Source organism: Pleurodeles waltl, chromosome 7 (genome assembly GCF_031143425.1).
Source record: "Pleurodeles waltl isolate 20211129_DDA chromosome 7, aPleWal1.hap1.20221129, whole genome shotgun sequence".
Classification (NCBI taxonomy): domain Eukaryota; kingdom Metazoa; phylum Chordata; class Amphibia; order Caudata; family Salamandridae; genus Pleurodeles; species Pleurodeles waltl.
Genome location: NC_090446.1, coordinates 1,132,939,921 through 1,132,960,194, shown reverse-complemented (window position 1 = coordinate 1,132,960,194; position 20,274 = coordinate 1,132,939,921). Strand labels below are relative to the sequence as shown.

The 20,274-nt window shown below is 47.2% G+C and overlaps 1 protein-coding gene across 1 annotated transcript in view; it reads right to left on the bottom strand.

The window, feature by feature from the left end:
* LOC138246014 (unconventional myosin-XVB-like) overlaps nucleotides 1–20,274 on the bottom strand; it is a 794,810-nt gene that overhangs the window by 244,878 nt on the left and 529,658 nt on the right. Inside the window, exon 30 of the mRNA XM_069200161.1 lies at nucleotides 15,618–15,681. Within this exon, the coding sequence (XP_069056262.1) occupies nucleotides 15,618–15,681 (64 nt within the window). The remainder of the gene's footprint in view (nucleotides 1–15,617; nucleotides 15,682–20,274) is intronic.

Sequence of the window (20,274 nt, the reverse complement as noted above, 5' to 3'; positions counted from 1 at the left end):
TCTAGTTGCAGATTCCTTACCTTAGAATAGATACCCAAGCAATGCCATCCTCGGTGGTGGGCTGCGAACCAAGATCATACTAGGAAGTCCTGCAGGACCGAACTACCAAAACAGCCGTCCCGACGGACCTGACTGTCCAGACAGTAGTGTTTAGCAAACGTGTGCAGGGACGCCCACGTAGCTGCCTGGCAGATATCCAGGGCAGGAACTCTGCGTGCTAACGCAGTGGAAGCAGCAGTTGCTCTGGTGGAATGAACATGCAAGCCCTCAGGAGGTTGCACCTTGGCCAAAGGGTAGCAGATTTTGATGCAAAGAAGCACCCATCGAGAGATGGTACGCTTTTGCACCGCCTTCCCTTTTTTCGCACCCACATACCCAACAAAGAGTTGATCATCCACCTGGAAATCTTTAGTACGATTGAGGTAGAACGCCAACGCTCTTTTTAGATCCAGACGGTGGAGTATCTCCTCCTCATAGGAAGGATGTCTGGGTGTGTAGAAAGTAGGCAGAGTGATGGATTGGCATACATGGGAAGGTGTAACCACCTTAGGAAGGAAGGAAGCCTTAGTGTGCAACACTACTTTGTCAGGGTGCACAGACAAGTATGGAGGTTTTGACGAAAGGGCCTGAAGCTCACTTACCCTGAGAGCAGAAGTGATATCAGCATGAAAGACAGTTTTGAAGGTGAGGAGCCGCAAGGGACAATTATCCATTGCCTCAAAGGAAGTACACATCAAATAAGTAAGGACGAGATTGAGGTCCCACTGAGGCATGATAAATGGAGTGGGAGGAAATAAATGGGTGAGGCCTTTTAGGAATCTACTCACAACAGGAGATTTAAAAAGTGAGGGCTGATCATGTAACATAAGGAAGGCCGAAATGGCAGATAAGTACCTTATAAGGGTGCCCAAACAGGGCCCTGCTGGACCAAAGAAAGAATGAACAGAAGAACCTCGGATAGAGGGGCAGAAAGGGGATCAACAGATTTGTTGGTACACCATGCCACATATTTATTCCAATGATAGGCGTATACAGTTTTGGTTGAGGGACGCCTGGCTGCCAAAATAACATCGCAGACTTCGGGTGGAAGATCAAAAGTCATCAACTGTCGCCGCTCAATCTCCATGCATGAAGGCGGAGGTTGGACAGGTTCGGGTGAAGAACCGTCCCCTGTTGCTGCGACAGAAGATCCGCCCAAAGAGGCAGTCTGAGTGGAGGATCGATGGACATGCTTAATAGCTCTGGATACCATACTCTCCGTGCCCAGTCCGGAGCCACCAAGGTGACTTGGGCCCAGTCGTTCCTGATCTTCTTGAGAACTCTGGGCAGAAGAGGTATAGGCAGAAAGGTGGAAAGGAGGCCGGAGTTCAACTTGAGACGAAAAGCCTCTGGAAGCGACTGCCGCCTTGGAAACTCCAAAGCGCAAAACAGCTGACATAGCGTGTTCTCTGTGGAGGTGAACAGATCGAACCAAGGCTCTCCCACTGCTGAAAGAGACCTTGCGTCACCTCCGGAGGGAGACTCCATTTGTGATCGGCTATGCATCGACGGCTGAGTTTGTCCTCTCTTGCGTTGGGGGAACCTGCCAGATGTTGAACCATCAGGGTAATGTCCTGATTTTCCAGCCATGTCCAGAGGCGTAGTGCCTCCTGACAAAGGGTCCAGGACCCTACTCCATCCTGTTTGTTGCAGTACCACATGGCGGTAGTATTGTCCGTGAACACCTGCACCACTTTCCCTTTGAGAGAGAGAAGGAATGCTTTCAACGCAAGCCTGATCGCCCGGAGCTCCAGAAGACTGATGTGGAACCCAGACTCCGCCGGAGACCAGAGCCCTCAGATCTCTGCCTCTCCCATGTGGCCGCCCCAACCCAAAAGTGACGCATCTGCCACTATAGAGAGATCTGGTTGGGGAAGGGAAAGGGATCTGCCGTGGACTCAATGCAGATTCAAAAGCCACCACTGCAGATCTTTCGCAGTCTCCTCCGAGATCTGGACCATGTCGGAGAGATTCCCCTGATGCTGCACTCACTGGAACTTCAGGTCCCTCTGCAGAGCTCGCATATGCCATCTGGTATGTGTTACTAGCAGGATGTAAGAGGCCATGAGGCCCAGCAGCCTCAGAGTCAGTCTCACCGAAACCCAAGACCGAGGCTGAAAGATCGGAATCATAGCCTGAATGTCTTGGACTCGCATTTCGGGAGGATAAGCCTGAAACTGCACTGTGTCCAGAACAGCTCCTATGAAAGGGAGCGTCTGAGAGGGAGTCAGGTGTGACTTTGGCACGTTTATAGTGAACCCCAGCATGTGCAGAAGGTTTCCGTAGTCTGAAGGTGGCAGACGACTTTCTGGGGCGAGTCTGCCTTCAACAGCCAGTCGTCGAGGTAGGGGAACACTAAAGAACCCTAACTTGCGCAGATAAGCTGCAACCACCGCCATCACTTTTGTGAACACCTGAGGGGCACTGGTAAGGCCGAAGGGGGGCACGGTAAACTGAAAGTGCTCGTGACCTACCACAAATCATAGGTAACGTCTGTGGGCAGGCAGGATGGGGATGTGGAAATAAGCGTCCTGCAAGTCCAACGCTACCATCCAGTCTCCTGGGTCCAAGGCAGACAGAACCTGAGCCAGGGTGAGCATTCTGAATTTCTCCTTCTTGAGGAAGTAGATTAGATCCCGAAGGTCTAGGATAGGACGTAAGCCCTTGTCCTTTTTTGGTATCAGAAAGTAGCAGGGATAACAACCACGACCTACTTCGGGCACAGGGACCTTTTCTATAGCTCCCTTGGCCAAGAGAGCTGCGACTTCCTGGTGGAGAAGTGCCATATGATCCTCTGGAAGGTGACTGAAGGATGGAGGCATGGTTGGTGGAGCAGATTCGAAAAGAAGGGAGTAGCCCTTTCGAACTATCTGCAAAACTCACCTGTCCGTGGTGATGTCTTCCCAGTGGGGCAGGTGACGGCGAATTCTGCCACCAACTGGACAGAAGTCAGGGGACAGACTAGGAGGGTTTGGAGGCTGCAGCAGTTAGAGGTCGATTGACCAGAGGATCCAAGCCTTCTTATATGGCAACAGAGATGCTGATGAAGAGGGCATTTCAATTAATACAACTGAATTTGGTTTCAATAACAGGCAATTGTCCATTTAGCACCTTTGCCAATCTGTACAGTACTACTACAGCAAAGAAGGTGTTTTCTTCCATTTATGTACCAGGTGGGGAATCCAACCCAGTCTCAGGAGAGGTGTATAGGCCTCTGGCATTCTGTAAGACTAGGTAAATTACTTCTCCAATTTAACAAGTGAATCGCAAAATGTTTACCTCCTTGCCATCATTAATGTTAGGAGGAACATTTTACAGACCCCCTTCCCTCTGGGAACACAAGCATTATGGAAGAGGCTCAGTATCTGCCTGAATGACTACCAGCTGTTCCATGGAAATTTCGCAGTGCGACATAAGCCTGGCGAGAGTCGACAGCTCAGGCATCGGAAGAGTCTGCTGTGGCACTGCTACGGAAAGGATTGGCATTGACCTTGGAGCCAGAGTGAATGCCTGAAACTGCTTAGGTATGGGCCCAACAGCTTATCCCAAGGAGACAGCCGGGGGGAGCACCTGCTGGTGGAATTCTGACTGAGGCCTCTAAGGCTCCTTGGGGCCCAATGGAACACCGGACGGAGGCAATGTCAGAACGATCTGAAACATGGCCTTGTTGATGGAACCAATTTGTTTCAGGGCAGATAATGGCCTCTGGAATTCAGGGTGCGTTGCACTCAACTCTAGCACTGGATTAGATTAGAGACATTCTGGAGGTGGGGAACCCTTTCCGTGTCACCCTTACAACTTCTCGCCAGACTCCAGTGGTGGGATGGGGTTAGGTCCTGCTTGGCTTTCTAGCACTTATGGTGTGTTTCGACTTTGCTTTACCTCATGCCTCTGAGTGAGACTTCGAAAAGGACTAGCCCTTGACTGGAAGTGACTACTGACTTGATGTGGGAGCAAGGCCGCTGTTTCGAATGAGACTCCTCATGCTTGACGAAGCAGAGTCTTGTCTCCCACTTTTTGATCGCTTTTGCGTGGATGAGGACACACTTCTCACACAGCTTTTTGTTGTAAACAGAGACCAAACACCAAAGCAGGGGCGGCCCCTCCATTATGGCAGAGGAGTGTCACCCCACTGCTGAAAGGCAACAGAAAAATAAAATGATAATAAAACTATTTTATCCCCTTCGCTGCCAGGCCTTATCCCCCCTCCTGTGCCGAGCCTTTTTTTGGCTATTTGGGGCAGTTCGCGCTTAGGCCCTCATAACTTTTTGTTCACATAAGCTACCCACGCCAAATTTGTGTCCTTTTTTTCCAACATCCTAGGGATTCTAGAGGTACCCAGACTTTGTGGGTTCCCCTGAAGGAGACCAAGAAATTAGCCAAAATATAGAGATTTTTTTTTTCTTCAAAAAAATGGGAAAACAGGGCTGCAGAAGCAAGCTTGTGTTTTTCCCCCTGAAAATGGCATCAACAAAGGGTTTGTGGTGGCAAGATCACCATCTTCCCAGCTTTCAGATTTGAATTGGAAAACCCAATTTTTCAATACAATTTTGGTATTTTACTGGGACATACCCCATTTTTACTATGTTTTGTTCTTTCAGCCTCCTTCCAATTAGTGACAGAAATGGTTGTGAAACCAATGCTGGATCCCAGAAAGCTAAACAGTTCTGAAAAGTAGACAAAATTATAAATTCAGCAAGGGGTCATTTCTGTAGACCCTACAAGTGTTTCCTACAGAACATAACAGTTGAAATAAAAAAATATTGAAATTGAGGTGAAAAACACAGCCATTTTTCTCCACGTTTTACTCTGTAACTTTTTCTTGCGATGTCAGATTTTTTAAAGCAATATACCGTTATTGCTGGACTCTTCTGGTTGCGGGGATATATAGGGCTTATTGTAGGTTCACCAAGAACCCTAGGTACCCAGAGCTAATAAATGAGCTGCACCTTGCAATGGGTTTTCATTCTATACCGGGTATACAGCAAATAATTTGCTGAAATAAAAAAAAGTGAAAATAGGTATCAGTAAAACCTTTGTATTTCCAAAGTGGGCACAAGTTAAGGTGATGAGAAGCAGTGGTTATTTGCACATCTCTGAATCCTGGGGGGGGCGCGGTATGCTAGCAGTAGTATTACAGGGCATTTCTCAAATAGATGTCTTTTTTACACACTGTCTTACATTTGGAAGGAAAAAATGTAGAGAAAGACAAGGGGCAATAACACTTGTTTTACTGTTCTGTGTTCCCTCAAGTCTCCCAATAAAAATGGTACCTCACTTGTGTGGGTAGGCCTAGCGCCCGCGACAGGAAATGCCCCAAAATACAACGTGGACACATCACATTTTCCCAAAGAAAACAGAGCTGTTTTTTGCAAAGTGCCTACCTGTGGATTTTGGCCTCTAGCTCAGCTGGCACCTGGGGATACCTAGCAAACCAGCGCATTTTTGAAACCTAGACACCTAGGGGAATCCAAAATGGGGTGACTTGTGGGGCTCTGACAAGGTTTTGTTACCCAGAATCCTTTGCAAACCTCAAAATTTGGCCACAAAAACACTTCTTCCTCTCGTTTCAGTGATAGAAAGTTCTGGAATCTGAGAGGAGCCACAAACTTCCTTCCACCCAGCATTTCCCCAAGTCTCCTGATAAAAATAGTACCTCACTTATGTGGGTAGGCCTAGAGCCCGCAATAGGAAATGCCCCAAAACACAACGTGGACACATCACATTTTCCCAAAGAAAACAGAGCTGGTTTTTGTGAAGTGCCTAGCTGTGGATTTTGGCCTCTAGCTCAGGCGGTACCTAGGGAAACCTAGCAAACCAGCTGGCACCTGGGAAAACCTAGCAAACCAGCGCATTTTTGAAAACTAGACACCTACAGGAATCTAAAATGGGGTGACCTGTGGGGCTTTGACCAGGTTCTGTGACCCAGAATCCTTTGCAAACCTCAAAATATGGCCAAAAAAACACTTTTACCTCTCAGTTTGGTGACAGAAAGTTCTGGAATCTGAGAGGAGCCACAAATTTCCTTCCACCCAGCATTCCCCCAAGTCTCCCGATACAAATGGTACGTCACTTGTGTGGTTAGGCCTAGTGCTCACGAAAGGAAATGCCCCAAAACACTATCTGGACACATCAAAATGATGAAATACAAAACTACCTGTTTCTGGGGGGGGGCATATACGTTTTTGGTCCCAGGCTGGCTCAACAGCCGTCTAGGGAAACCTACCAAACCCGGACATTTCTGAAAACTAGACACCCGAAGGAGTCCAGGGAGGTGTGACTTGCGTGGATCCCCCAATGTTTTCTTACCCAGAATCCTCAACAAGCCTCAAATTTAGCTAAAAAAAACACTTTTTTTCCCACATTGGTGTGTGGGATCACTGCACCGGGACAAATTTCCTACCACCCAATGTTCCCCTCAGTCTCCCGGTAAAAATTATACCACACTTGTGTTGGTGGGCCAAGGTCCTGTGACAGGGAAGAGCTAAAAACATGTTGAAATTGAGGGGGAACCAAAGCGGGTCCAAAAGGGCAGTTTGAAAAAAAACATTTTTAGGCTAACAAGTGCAGCAGAATTTTTATCGGTATAGATGAGACAATGTTGGGTGGTAGGAATTTTGTGGATTCCTGCAGATTACGGAAGGTTCCATCACAAAAATGTGGGGAAAATGTGTGATTTCCAGCAAAGTTGGAGGTTTGCAGGGCATAGTGGGTAAGAAAATGGTGCGGGGTGCATGTGAAGCACACCACCCTGGAATCAACCAGATGTTAAGTTTTCAGATGTGTCTGTGTCTTGTGGATTTTTCTACATGGCAGCATCACAAAGTCAAAAAAGTGCGGCCCTCACCATTCCAAGTGGGGCGATTTTGAGAGTTACCAAGCTCTCATGGCCCAAATGTAAAACCAAAACCCAAAATAATCAAATGTCCTCTTGCTTGCCGTGGGAAAAGATGTTTTAGTGTGCGGAGAGAGAGCTGAAAGACTGTTACCCCCTTCAGTTGGGGTGGGGTCATAACCAGGCCCATACTGGTTGGTAGCCACCACCCCACTTTTTTTATTTTATTCCATGCCATCTAGTAGACTTTGTGCCCCCTCGGGTGTGAATCGGGGGTAATTGCCCCATCTGCCCACTGGTGGGCAGAACAACATTGGCCCCATTTATTTGGGGTGGGTGTATGGCCATACCCCCACCCTCTTATTTTGAAATAAATCTTCCCTGGTCTCTGGTGGGCTTTCTGCCCCCCTTGGGGGTAGATGGGCCTTCCAAAAATAGGCTGATCTGCCCCCAAGGGGGGCAGATATGGCCAACGGTGATGTGCCCCCATGGGTAGCGACCCTTGCCCGAGGGGCAGTCCCACCAAACAAAACAAAACAAAACAAAACACACACATACACACACACACACAAATTCCTGGTGTCTAATGGGGGCAAATTGGCCTTACAAAAATAGGCTGATCTGCCTCCAAAGGGGGCAGAAATGGCCTAAACACAATTTGCCCCCCAGGGGAACGACCCTTGCCTAAAAAGTCGCTCCCCATTCATAAAAATATAAAGTAAATAAAAATATATATATGTCCCTGGTGTCTAGAGGTTTCAGCCTCCCCGAGGCAGATCGGCCTAATTATATTAGGCCAATCTGCCTCCGGGGGGGGGGGAGTGGGGGCAGAAAAGGCCTAATAATATTTTGCCCCACCCTGGGGAGCTGCCTTAGCCCAAGGGGCCGCTCCCCTTTTGCGTTAGTATATATAAAAAAAAAAAAACTGATGTCTAGTGGCTTCTGCCCCCCCCAACCCCTGGGGGCAGCTCGGCCTAATATAATTATATATAATTAGGCCGATCTGCCCCAAGGGGGGGCAGACATGACCTAAAAAAATTGGGCCCCCGGGAAGCGACCCTTGCCTAAGGAGTTGCTCCTACATATAAAAAAAAAATAAACTAAAAAAAATGTATCCCTGGTTTCTAGGCAGATTGGTCTAATTATATTAGGCTGATCGGGGGCAGAAATGGCCTAAAAATATTCCCCCCCAGGGAGCAGCCCTTGCCCAAGGGGCCGCTCCCCTTATGCGTAAGGATAATAATAAAAAAAACTTCCTGGTGCCTAGTGGTTTCTGCCCCCAGGGGGAAGAAATGGCCTAAAAACCATTTGCCCCCCAGGGAGAAACCCTTGCCTATGGGGTCGCTCCCCACACATAAATGAAAAAAAGAAACAAAAAGAAAAAATTATCCCTGGTGTCTAGGGGTTTTCTGCCCCCCAGGGGCAGAAATGGCCTAAAAATTATTTGGTCCCCTGGGGAGCAGCCCTTGCCTAAGGGTCCGCTCCCCTTATGCGTAAGTGGAGCTAATAAACCAAAATATTCCCTGGTGTCTCGTGGTTTCTGCCCCCGGGGTTGTGGTGGCTGAAATGGCCTAAAAACAATTTTCGCCCCCTGGGAGCGACCCTTGCCTAAGCGATCGCTCCCCACACATAAATGAAAAAAGAAAAAAAAAGGGGGGGTAAGGGGCGTGCAGCAGAAATGGCCTAAAAATTATTTGCCCCTGGGGAGCGGCCCCTCATGTCTACTTCACCCCCAAAAAATTCCCTGGTGTCTAATGGACAGCGATCGGGCAGCTGAAATGCTTGCAGAGACATGAATGGAAAGAAAAGGCCTTCCCTTTCCTTTCATGCCTCTGCTGGCCCCCTCCTCCCGAGCGGAAAAGAAATGCAAAAGCATTTCTCTTCCTCATCACGCTGGATGAGAAAGAGAAATGCTCGGGAGGAGGTGGCCCCCTCCTCCCGAGCGGAAAAGAAATGCAAAAGCATTTCTCTTCCTCATCGCGCTGGAAGCATACTTCCAGCCCAATGGGAGGTGACCTCTGATGAGGTCAAGTCATCAGACGTCACTATAGGGGTCAGGGGGTCGGGGTGGAAGGGGTAATGATTCCTCTTCCAGCCCTGACCTGGGGAGGTTAGGGGGTGGGCACTCGGGGGGAGTGCTAGCGCTTTCCCCGAGGGCCGATAATCAGACGGAATGGTTACGTCTGTGGCACCTGAGGGGTGCAGCCACAGACGTAACCATTACGTCCGTGGCCTGCAAGAGGTTAATGAGATGTGTGTGGTAAGGCAGCCAAAAAAAAACTCCAGCAACTCAAAGGGCTTTGTTGGCAATTGAGGCCGTGGGTAAAGGAACAACAAGAGGCACCCTTTCGTTTTAGGCCTCTCTGCATCACAATGCTTGCCAATAGCTGAATATTTAAACACATGTTCCTTGTTCCCATTAGCTGAACTTACTCAGTATCTGAAAACTGCCTAAATGAGTTGTTTTCCTTCAAAGCAAAAAGTGTGTTTTTGTTTTAGACATACACATGTAAGCTTGCTAAATAAGTTTGAGCCTGTAAAATGTGTGACCTAAATGGAACGTAGCTGGGACTGCTACCTCAGTGCTTAATTTGTGCCTGCTCTTATTTCTAAACCTCCATCTGCACAATAACCTTCCTGGATGAATGGAAGCATGCAGAGGTCAGACCCCTCCTAAAGAAACCCTCTTCCAACCCCAGCGACCTCAAAAACTACAGACCGATCTCCCTGCTCCCCTTGCCGGCCAAAGTGCTCGAGAAAGCCATCAACCGACAGCTCACTGACTTCCTCAAATGAAACCACCTTCTCAACACCCAGTCAGGATTGCGGTCCAGCCACAGCACAGAGACTGCACTGATCACCACCACAGATGATATCAGGACCCTCCTCAACTGAGGAGTCTCATCAGCTCTGATCCTTCTGAACCTCTCTATAGCGTTTGATAAAGTCTTCCACCACCACACTCTCCTCAACAGACTCAACAACATAGGCATTCAACAAAACGCATCCGCCTTCCTCCCTTCACTTCTACACCAATGAACATCACCTGCAGCATACCTCAAGGATCCTCCCTCAGCCCAAACCTGTTCAACATCTACATGACCCCCCTCACAGAAATCATCAGATCCTATGGACTCAATTTAATCTCCTACGCTGATGACACTCAACTAATCCTCTCACTCACTGAAGACCCACAAAGCCATGACCAACGAAGCAACATGAATGAAAAACAGCTGCTTCAGACTGAACACCGACAAAACAAAAGTCCTGATCTTCGAGAACAACACCTCTGTATGGGACCACAGCTGGTGGCCAGCAGAACTCAGACCAATGCTCTCTCCATCAGACCACGCATGAAACCTCAGCATCATCCTCGACTGCCAACTATCATGAATTGACAAGTGAACTCAGTCACCTCTTCCTGCTTCTACATCCTCTGTATGGTCTGCCGAATTTTCAAATGGATCCCTACCAACACCAGAAAGACAGTTTCACATGCCCTGGCCACCAGCCGCCTCGAATATGGAAACGCCCTCTACGAGGGAGTGTTCTCCCATCTACTTAAAAGACTCCAGACTCTATAGGACACCACAGTCAGACATCCTCAACTTCCCCAAGTGCTCAAGTATCACCCCACACCTAAGGAACCTCCACTTGCTCCCCGTCCAGAAGAGATGTCAATTCAAAATCCTCACTCGGATACAAGGCTCTCCACAACCTAGGGCCATTTTACATCAACTATTGACTGAGCTTCTATGTCCAAGCAATTCAACTCCTACACAGCAGCCAAGTCCTGGAACAGCCTGTGCCTGAACCGCCAAACAGCTCTTTCCAGGCAGACTTCAGAAGGAGACTCAAGATGTGCCTTTTCGACAGAGACACAACACTGTCAGCTCCCAGATACCCCTAGGGGTAATGGTGCTGCACATTACAAATGCTATGATTGATTGATAAACACCGGCACTTAATTATTTAAATCCACCACTTGTATGAACTGTCTATTTTCGAGCAGGGCTCATAAATAAAAAAAAAAAGGTGTTCAATATACTTTAAAACACAATAAAAACTGTCCTCTGTACAGCGTGAAGTGACCTGGAGATACCTCGCGCCTTGGCATTTATGTTTTTACAACCTAAGCACTGGCTATGTGTAATATTCCCTTGAGATAGTGCATTTGGAGTAAATAAGGGCTTGAACAAATCAAGAAGCCACGGCTCTGAAAAAGCCAGCTTGGCCTCTGGTGGCTACCACATTCTACATATGCTCTAAGGAGCCTACAAATAATGAAAATAGATAGATGTTCATCTAAGATAAGGACAATTATTATGCTGGCTTTCCGTATATCTCCAATCGAGGCTCTGAAAATCTTTAAAATACACAATAATAAACTGTTTGGGTATTTTTTGGATTTAACCTTTAGATTTTAGCTCAAAAATAACATTAATTTTGAAGAGTTTACTATTTTAGTGACTATCACACTGGTGATGAGTTGCAATACCTGAAAAGGCTGAAAAAGATTTCTAGTGGTCTTTAACTTAAGGAATACAGGTGTGCGCACCGCTTTAGAATTGTTTTTTTTTGGTCCAGAGTCCTATGTAAAGTCGGGGTATGAATGCAGATATACAACATAACAAAGCCATTGTCCTCAGGACTTTGAGAACCATGAACCACGGACACAAGATTCTGCCACCAGCAGTCTGTTGTTTGTGAAACATCATCACCCTAGACTGAATAGTCCCCATTTCCTCCCTACATTCTAGCCCTGTTCTAGCTTTCCGCGCCAGAGGAGGGCTCTGCAAATAAAGCACTGCTGACCGAAAAAACAACTATAAGTAAACTGACAAAACTTTGAAATTATTCATGTTATAAAAGTGATTAAATTAGTTGATGAATTCAGTTCCAATCCTAAAACCCACGTAACATCAACTTTCTGTAACTTAAAGAGTTTCCTTCTGAAAATGAAACAATCTCAATAGTTTTTAAAAAATGGAAAACGTATTCAGAAACACCGAGGACAATGAAAAATACTCCTTTGCTATCTCTACTGATTCATTTAGTGACTTTTATGCTTCTATCAGCCAGGTATACAATAGCCCAAATATGGAAATCCTCTCACTACAATTGTAATGAGCTATGAAGCAGGCTGGCCTGGTTTTTAGCGGGAACCAAAGGTACTTACACCTTATACCAGGTCCAGTTATCCCTTATTAGTGAAATATAGTCAGTGTCTTGAAGCCAGGCTTTCTAGGGGTAGTGTGGATGAGCTGCCAAGGCCTAACTAGAAGACATGCAAAGCTCATGCAATACCACTGTAGTCACACTATACTCACACGCACATAAAAAAAATACTCAGTGTTACAAAAATAAAGGTACTTTATTTTGGTGACACAGATGCCAAAAATACCTTAGAGAATATTCTCAGGAGGTGAGTAATATACACAGTATATACACTAGAATGCAGAAATAGCTGTAAAAACAGTTAGAAAACAGTGAAAATCACAATAGTTAGTAATGGGCCTGGGGGAATACAAATCATTTACTAAAATAGTGGAATGCGAAAGTCGGTTTCCCACTAGGCAAGTGTAGTGTGTAGAGTGGCGCTGGGAGTGTAAGAAAACACCAAAGGTAAGTAATATAACCCACCCCAAAGCCCAGGAAAGCAGGAGTAAACCACAGTAACTTTCCTTGATCATACAAGAACCCCCGCTAGATTTTGCAAGAACCAGAAGAGACTGCAAGACACCAATGATGGATTCCTGGACCTGAAGACCTGTGGAAGAAGGGGACTAAGTCCATGAAGCACTGAAGAGTTCAGGGAGAACAGGAGCCCCTGCTAACCCGGATGAAGGTGCAAACATAGAGCCACCGGTGAAGCAGAACAGTCAGTACTGCACCCAAGAAGACGGATGCGGGTTCCTGGTTGGTGCAGTTGATGTCCCACGCCGGATGGATGATTGCAGTCTGGTTTGCTTTGCTGAATTCTCGCAACACACACGCGGTTAGCGGAAAATGTTGCTGCCCAGGAACAGGAGGGATCTGGTGGCCTCTACCCAGGAGGGGGAGGCAGAGGGGGCTCTCAGCAACTCAGAGAGCCCTCAGAAGCCAGCCAGCACACTAAGGAGTCCCACAGCACGGGGACACAGAAGGTGCAAAAGGAGGCCCACGCAGCACTACACAAAGGGATCCCACGCTGCAGGAGGATGTGTGTTGCAGGAAGGACTACTTAGGGCCGGATCTGTACAGTGCACGAAGAACTTCGTGGAAGGTTGCCAAACAAGCCTTGACAACTGCAAAACATGCGGTGCACAGGGGTACTGTCTTGTGTGGGGAGCCAAGCTCTTACCTCCACCAAACTTGGACAGATGGACTTCAGGACCACTTTAGTCCACCACCTGTGTTGCTGGATCCACGTACTTCTTCAGGAGAGCGGACCTAAGCCACCGGTCGTTGCTGCAGGGGGGTGCCTGCTGAAGCAGGGAAATGACTCTTTCATTTCAAGGGAGATTCCTTCGTTCTTCTGGTGCAGACTGAAGACAGGCAGCCCTCTGAGGATGCCTGACCTGGAAACAGTTGCAGTTGCTGGCAGGAGCTGAAGATAGAATGTTGCAGACGCCATCTTTGCTTCTTTGTTGCAGTTTTTTGAGTTCCTGGAGGGTCCAGGTGCAGTTTCGTCAGTAGAAAGTGAAGTAAAGGATGCAGAGGATTCCTGCTGGAGTCTTGCAACCTGAATCTGAAAAACCACCCAGGAGAGAGACCCTTAATAGCCCTGAAAGGGGGATTGGTCAGCGAACAGGTAAGCACCTATCAGGGGAGGGCTCTGATGTCATCTGGTGGCACGTGCCACTCAGATGCTCCCAGAGGGCCCTGCCAACTTGGAATCCAAGATGGCAAAACCCAGGGACACTCTGGAGGAGCTCTGATCACCATTCCTGGGATGGTGATGGACAGGGGAGTGGTCAACCCCCTTTCATTTGTTTAGTTTTGTGCAGAGAAGGGACTGGGGGTCCCTGAACCGGTGTAGACTGGGTTATGCAAGGAGGGCACCATCTGTGCCCTTCAAAGCATTTCCAGAGGCTCTGGGAGGCTACCCCGCCCATGCCTGTAACACTTATTTCCAAAGGAAGAGGGTGTAACACCCCTCTCCCAAAGGAAATGCTTTATTCTGCCTTCCTGGGCTTGAGCTGCTCAAGCAACAGGAGAGCAGAAACCTGTCTGTGAGGTGGCAGCAGCTGGGGCTGCTTGGAAAACCTCAGAAGACTGTAATGGCAGCACTGGGGGTCCTCTAAGGAGCCCCAGAGTGCATGGAATCATACAAGCAAATCTTGCAAAAGCCTTGTGGTATGATTCCAACATGTTTGATACCAAACATGGCCATATTCGGAGTTACCATTGTGAAGCTGTACATAGGTAGTGACCTATGTCCAGGTCATGCGGAAAATGGCATCCCCACACTCACAAAGTCAGTGGAAATGGTCCTGGACAATGTGGGGGCACTTCTGCTAGTGCAGGGGTGCCCTCACACACAGGTACTCTGCACCCAGCCTTCAGGGTTGGAAGGCCTGGTATATGGGTGACTTATAAGTGACCTGTTGCAGTGTAAATGGCTGTGAAAGAGTGCATGCATCATTTCACACAGGCTGCAATGGCACTCCTGTAGAAGTCTTTGCATGGCCACCCTATGGGTGTCAAAAGAAATGCTGCAGCCCATAGGGATCCCCTGGAGCCCTAATGCCCAGGTACTTAGGTACCATATACTAGGGACTTATAAGGGGTGACAGTATGCCAATTTGGGATGAAATACTGGGTCACCAGTATGCAGTGACAAAATTTAGAGGAGAGAGCACTGGGGCCCTGGTTAGCAGCATCCCACTGACACAGTCAAACACACTGACATCAGGCAGAAATTGTGGGTAACATGCCAGAAAGAGGGTACTTTCCTACAAGCTAAGAGTGGCATCTGGGTGCAATGGAAAAACTGGCAGCTTTAGTACAAGGCCAGCTTTTGAAATAAGAACAAACCTGGTCTTCATGCGCTTTTGTGAATACTTTTAAAAACGTTTGTGAATTGTGAACTCAATGCGAGGAGATGGTTTTTCTGAAAACTTTTGTGTATTATTAATCACAATAATACTTTCCATTTCCGTTATCTTCTTAATGTAAAACTGAATAAAGCTGTTTTAAAAAAAGAGATGGTAAAATTAGTAATCAAACTTCTGTCTGGTGAAAGTTTTTTCATCACATCCTCCAGCTTAACGATCTGCCACCATAGAAGTCAAGCCAGTGAATCTGTATCCTTTCCTGTAAACAGTGGTAACACACAACCTAGAACGTATTTAATGATGCCCTATAAAGAGGTGATCAATCATATACAGTGTTGTGGAAGTTTTAACATTATTTTCAGGAGAGACAAGATACACTGTAAATTAGTTCTGATTTTGCCTCACTGGAACAGAGCTAATTCCTGGCCAACCAAGATTGATTGACTATCTTCAGGAAGCTACTAACTGGCCACATATCATTAGATACCCTGTGGAGGGCCAGCGGTTCAGCGTATCACTAGCATATGTGGCAACACAGCCATATGATTTGATCACTTACGGGTACTGAGAGGTGATCAATGTAATAGGTGGGAGCAGTGGATCATAATGCCACAGCAAATTAGCCAAATCACTTGCCAATGGTGATATCACTTACCAATGGTGCACCCAGTAGTTGCCCAACATGTGGTCTGCTTGATACTTACTTTGGTGTGCTGCACCAGGGTCAGTGGTCTCTTCCCCTCTGCACTCATCCCTTTCCACCCCATCCTAGAAGAGAAACAAAGAGAGCGTGAGGAAGAAATATGCCCATATGAGGCACCATCTCCTGCAATGGAGCTGCACAGCTCCAGACTATAATGGTAAAAGGGACAGCCAGTGAGAACTGTATGCATGCAGCGCTGTCTATCATACATGCACAACCTGTGCTTTTGGAGTGTTGATGCACCAAGGCTCTGTTAAAGAATAGGAGAGGTGAAGATGCGACCCTTAGTTCTCTATCAGATAGCTATAATTCAGTGCCCCAAAGTCCAGCCAACAGACACTCTATCATGCTAAGCTGTACAGCAGACTCTTCACCTTCCATTGCACACTGCAATAGTGAGTGCAGGGCCTGTCATGCTGGAGCTCCTGTCAGAGGGAGAAACGTAATGTGGGACAGGATCTGGGGCCAAGAAATTGGTGCAGGAACCAGACTGGGAACGACATAGCAAGAGCAGGCAGAGTTAATACTGTTGTATGGACCCCTAAAACCAGTCTTATCCTGCAAGATTGTCTATTTAACAGTTATTTTTTCCACCATATATTCCAAGCTTGCTCTCAAGGAGAAGAGTGGAAAAGGGATGGAATTTGGAATAGAGAAGTGAACTACCAAGATATATTGACCTTAAAAAGATAGTGCATCCGACTTTATTTACCCTGATGTTTTGAACAGCAGGTTTATCCTATTAGCTAATTGTTATGGACATTATGCTGAGACATCCTCTGGTGTGTCACCATTATTTAAAAGATTTTCTTGGGGAGAGTGAAACCCCAACACTCAGAAGAGCGTTAAGTGTGCTTGGCAGACAATGAAAGTATTGGAATATTTCAAGAGAATAACTTTAGGACCTATAGCTTTTAAGCTGATTATACAACTACTGTGGAATAAAATGTAAACTTTAGCATCATTCTTCTAAATGCTACTGAATTAGGTTACCTTCACCTATACAGTCCCCACTGGAGGAAGTCACACTCACTTGCTTTGCTTACTGGGTTCAAATAGATACATGAATTTAAGCTGCAATGACCACCAGAAAGGCAAAGGGAGATAATGATGACATGGATAATAAAGAGGAGGAAGTCGAGGAAATCCTTTCCCACACTACCATTCCTGGAAGTCAATGAATGGGATGGCTGTGTGGTACCAGATCTGAGACCCTTGTTTCTCATTTCAAGAGACTGCCAACCTACATTGGGAGATTCACAATCTTATGGGATGACTATCTGCAAAATTCGACTTGCCAAAGTCCACACTGGGTAAGTCATGTCTTTTGCACCTCCTTCAAAGACAAATCTAGAAGATCCATAGGGGGGAGGTTTGCTTTGATGGAACAAATAGGGTAATGGCTTCCCACCTGAAGCAGACATTTTACTTTCTGTTATTAATTAGTATTTGTGTAGCACAGCACTGTCACCCCTAGGGGTATCTGGGTGCTATTGGTGCAACGTCTAAGTCGAAAAGACAGGTCTTGAGTTTCTTCCTGAAATCCACAAGGGAGGGTGCTGATTTTGGAGAAGGAGTGACCCCCCGCTTCGGGTGCGACTGATGCGGGTTGTGTGCACAGGCTTGTGAGGCAGAACGCAGGTGTCTTGAGGGTACGTGGAAGTTCAGTCAATAATTGATGTAGGCCAGTCCTTGATTATGCAGAGCTTTGTAGGTGTGTGTGTGAGGATCATGAACTGGCATCTTTTCTGGATTAGGGGTGATGTGGGTCCATATGAGGAGGTCCAGAAGGAGTAGGGCTGCAGCACTCTGTATGGTTTGGAGTCTTGTAAGGCGCTGGGTGGATATGCCAGCATAAAAAGCGTTGCTGAGGTTGAGGTGGCTGGTGACAAGGGCATGAGTGACCGTCTTTCTGGACTTAACTGGGATCCATCTGAAAATTCTGCGGATCGTGCAAGGAGTATGGAAGCAGGAGGAGGCAAATGCGTTGAGCAGTTCACTGTTGAGGATGATGCCTAGGTTGCATGCATGGTCTGTGGGTGTTTGCCCGAGTTCTGTTGGCCACCAGTTGTGGTCCCACATGGTGGTGGTCTTCTCGAAGATCATAACTTCTGTCTTGTCAGAGTTGAGTTTAAGGCAGTCTTCTCTCATACAGTAGGCTTCAATGGTCAAGGCACTGCAGAAGTTGATTCTGGTGATGGAGATGTCTTCGGTGAGCGAGAGGAGGCGTTGAGTGTTGTCTGCGTAAGAAATTATGTCAAGGCAATGAGATCTGACGATGTCTGGGGGAGTGGGTCACATAGGTGTTGAACAAGGTGGAGTTGCTGCATAAGATGCCCTTGGGTTCAGAGGTGAAGGGAGGCAGCCAGATGCTCTGTGTATGTCCTGCGAGGAAGGAGGTGATCCACTTGAGGGCATCTTGATGAATGCCGATGCTGTAGAGTCTGTTGATGAGAGTGTGGTGGGAAACGGTGTCAAAAGAAGCAGAGAGGTCGAGCAGCATGAGGACCACTGTCTCCCCGTGGTGAAGGGGGATCTGATGTCGTCTGTGGCAGCTATCAGAGCGGTTTCAGTGCTGTGGTTGGCACGGGATCCTGATCGAGAGGTGTCAAGCAGGTGATTTTGTTCCAGGTATTCAGTAAGCTGTCTGTTGATGGCCTTCTTGAGTACTTTGGCCGAGTAGGAGAGCAGTGAGACTGGTCAATAATTTTTGAGTTTGCTGGGGACGGCAGAGGGTTTCTTTAGGAGAGGTCTGACCTCTGTGTGTTTCCAACTGTCCGGGAAGGCTGCCTTGTGATGGAGTTGTTGATGACACTGGTGAGTTCTGAGCTCATGGGATTGGTCGGAGGTTGAAAAGCCGATGGGGGAAGGAATCAGAGGGTGCTCTAGAGTGAATGTATGACATAATGGGTGTGCTGGTCCGAGAGGTGATCGGGGACCAAGTAATGATCATTTGGCTAGTGAGAGCTGGTTGGTTGACGTTACTGAGGTTGAGAGCTATGGGTTGGGGGGTCAAAGTTGTTGTAATTGTAGATGGCGGCAATCTTGTTGTGGAAGTAGTCTGAGAGCTCTGTAGTGCTCTCTCTAGTAGAAGCTCTGTCTAACTACATATTCCTCACCCTTTGAATTCCCCAGTTGACAGACTACATCTTTAAACCTTCCAGCATCTGCTCTTGAGCACCAATAGGTTGGTGCCATCGGATTCTGTGTTGGCTTTGTCCTGCCTCTGGAAGTGACGGAGCAGAGTGTGATAGTACTGCCACCCTTGCATGCTGATGAACGTTTGCAAGAAAGCTACTTCAGCCGAAGGGTAGGACGGTGAACTGAAAGTATTTATTTCCCACAGCGAAGCAGAGGAAATGCCTGTGGGACTGCAGGATGGGTACATCAAAGCACATGTCCTGCAAATACAAGTACACCATTCAGTCCCCAGAATCGAATGCACTGAAGACTAAAGCAACAGCCCCTTGAATATTTCTTTTTGAAGGGACGAACATGCAAATAATTTAAATTGCCCTTAACCTGCCATCCTTTTGAGCACCAAGAAGCAAGGTGAATAGCACCTGTTGCTCCTGTCCTTCTCTAGATTCTCTCTATTGCTCCTCTGGAAAGCACTGACTGAACCGCCTCAGCCAGGATGAAGCCGTGTTCTGCCGAGGTCTGGGTGGCCGGAAGAGTGTAACTACAGCCGACAACATGCAAGAACCTTTGGTCTGAGATAACCGCAAGTAAGTTGGGCTGGTACAAGGACTGACTACGTTGTTTGTGACCCCGTACTCTGTTGCCACCACACCCCCTAAATTCTCAAAAGGTCTTAATGGAGTGCTGCATGGGCTGAGGTGGATGCTTATGGTGGTAAGCTAGGACCATGAAGTAGTCCTTGAATTTCCTGTCTTGAGGATGGAATTGGCAGACCAGGGAGAGTAAGCTTAAAGTGCGGGCCATAGCATGGTTCTCCTTTAGTCACTCCAAGGCTAAATCTGCCTTTTCCCCAAATAGCCTGGAAACATTAAAAGGCATATCCATGAGGAATGGTTGTATGTCCCCAGAAAAAACATGTGGTGTGCCTACCTACCTGGGGCCGAATCTCCACACCAGTGCCCATAGCACGGCCTACACAATCTGTAGTAAACAAGCTGGCCATCAAAATGTATTTGGTCATATCCTGCCCATCATGGACACTTTGTGTGCATGTATTTCTGAACTCTTGGTGAGCACATTCAATGATTGTAATGCCAAAATGAACAAGAGCATAAATGCAATTAGACTACCAGGTTGAGACGTAAGAAATGCATTAGGGTTGATTTTCCTGATCAAAGCCTCCACCACAATACTTTCAGGGATTCTGAGCTGAGTCAAGAAGGTTAGGTTACATTAGACCTATTAGAGGGCAACTAAACGGTAGTGCCAAGCACGGCTTAATCCACGTAGCAGCTAGCGTGTCTGTCCGGGTTTCACTGAAAGCAAGTAAAAGCTTTTACGTTTGAGGCCTGTCTGCAAAAGCTGCCGTTTACCCTTGGTTTCCACTGTTCCACAATTCAAATACAGTTGCTGTCCTGCATACTACCAAAGCACAGAAGGCACTTTTCACGTGGAGCACCCCAAAAGGGGCAAAGGGGAGCCCAAATAATTATTTGGTGAGGTATCAAACCAATTAG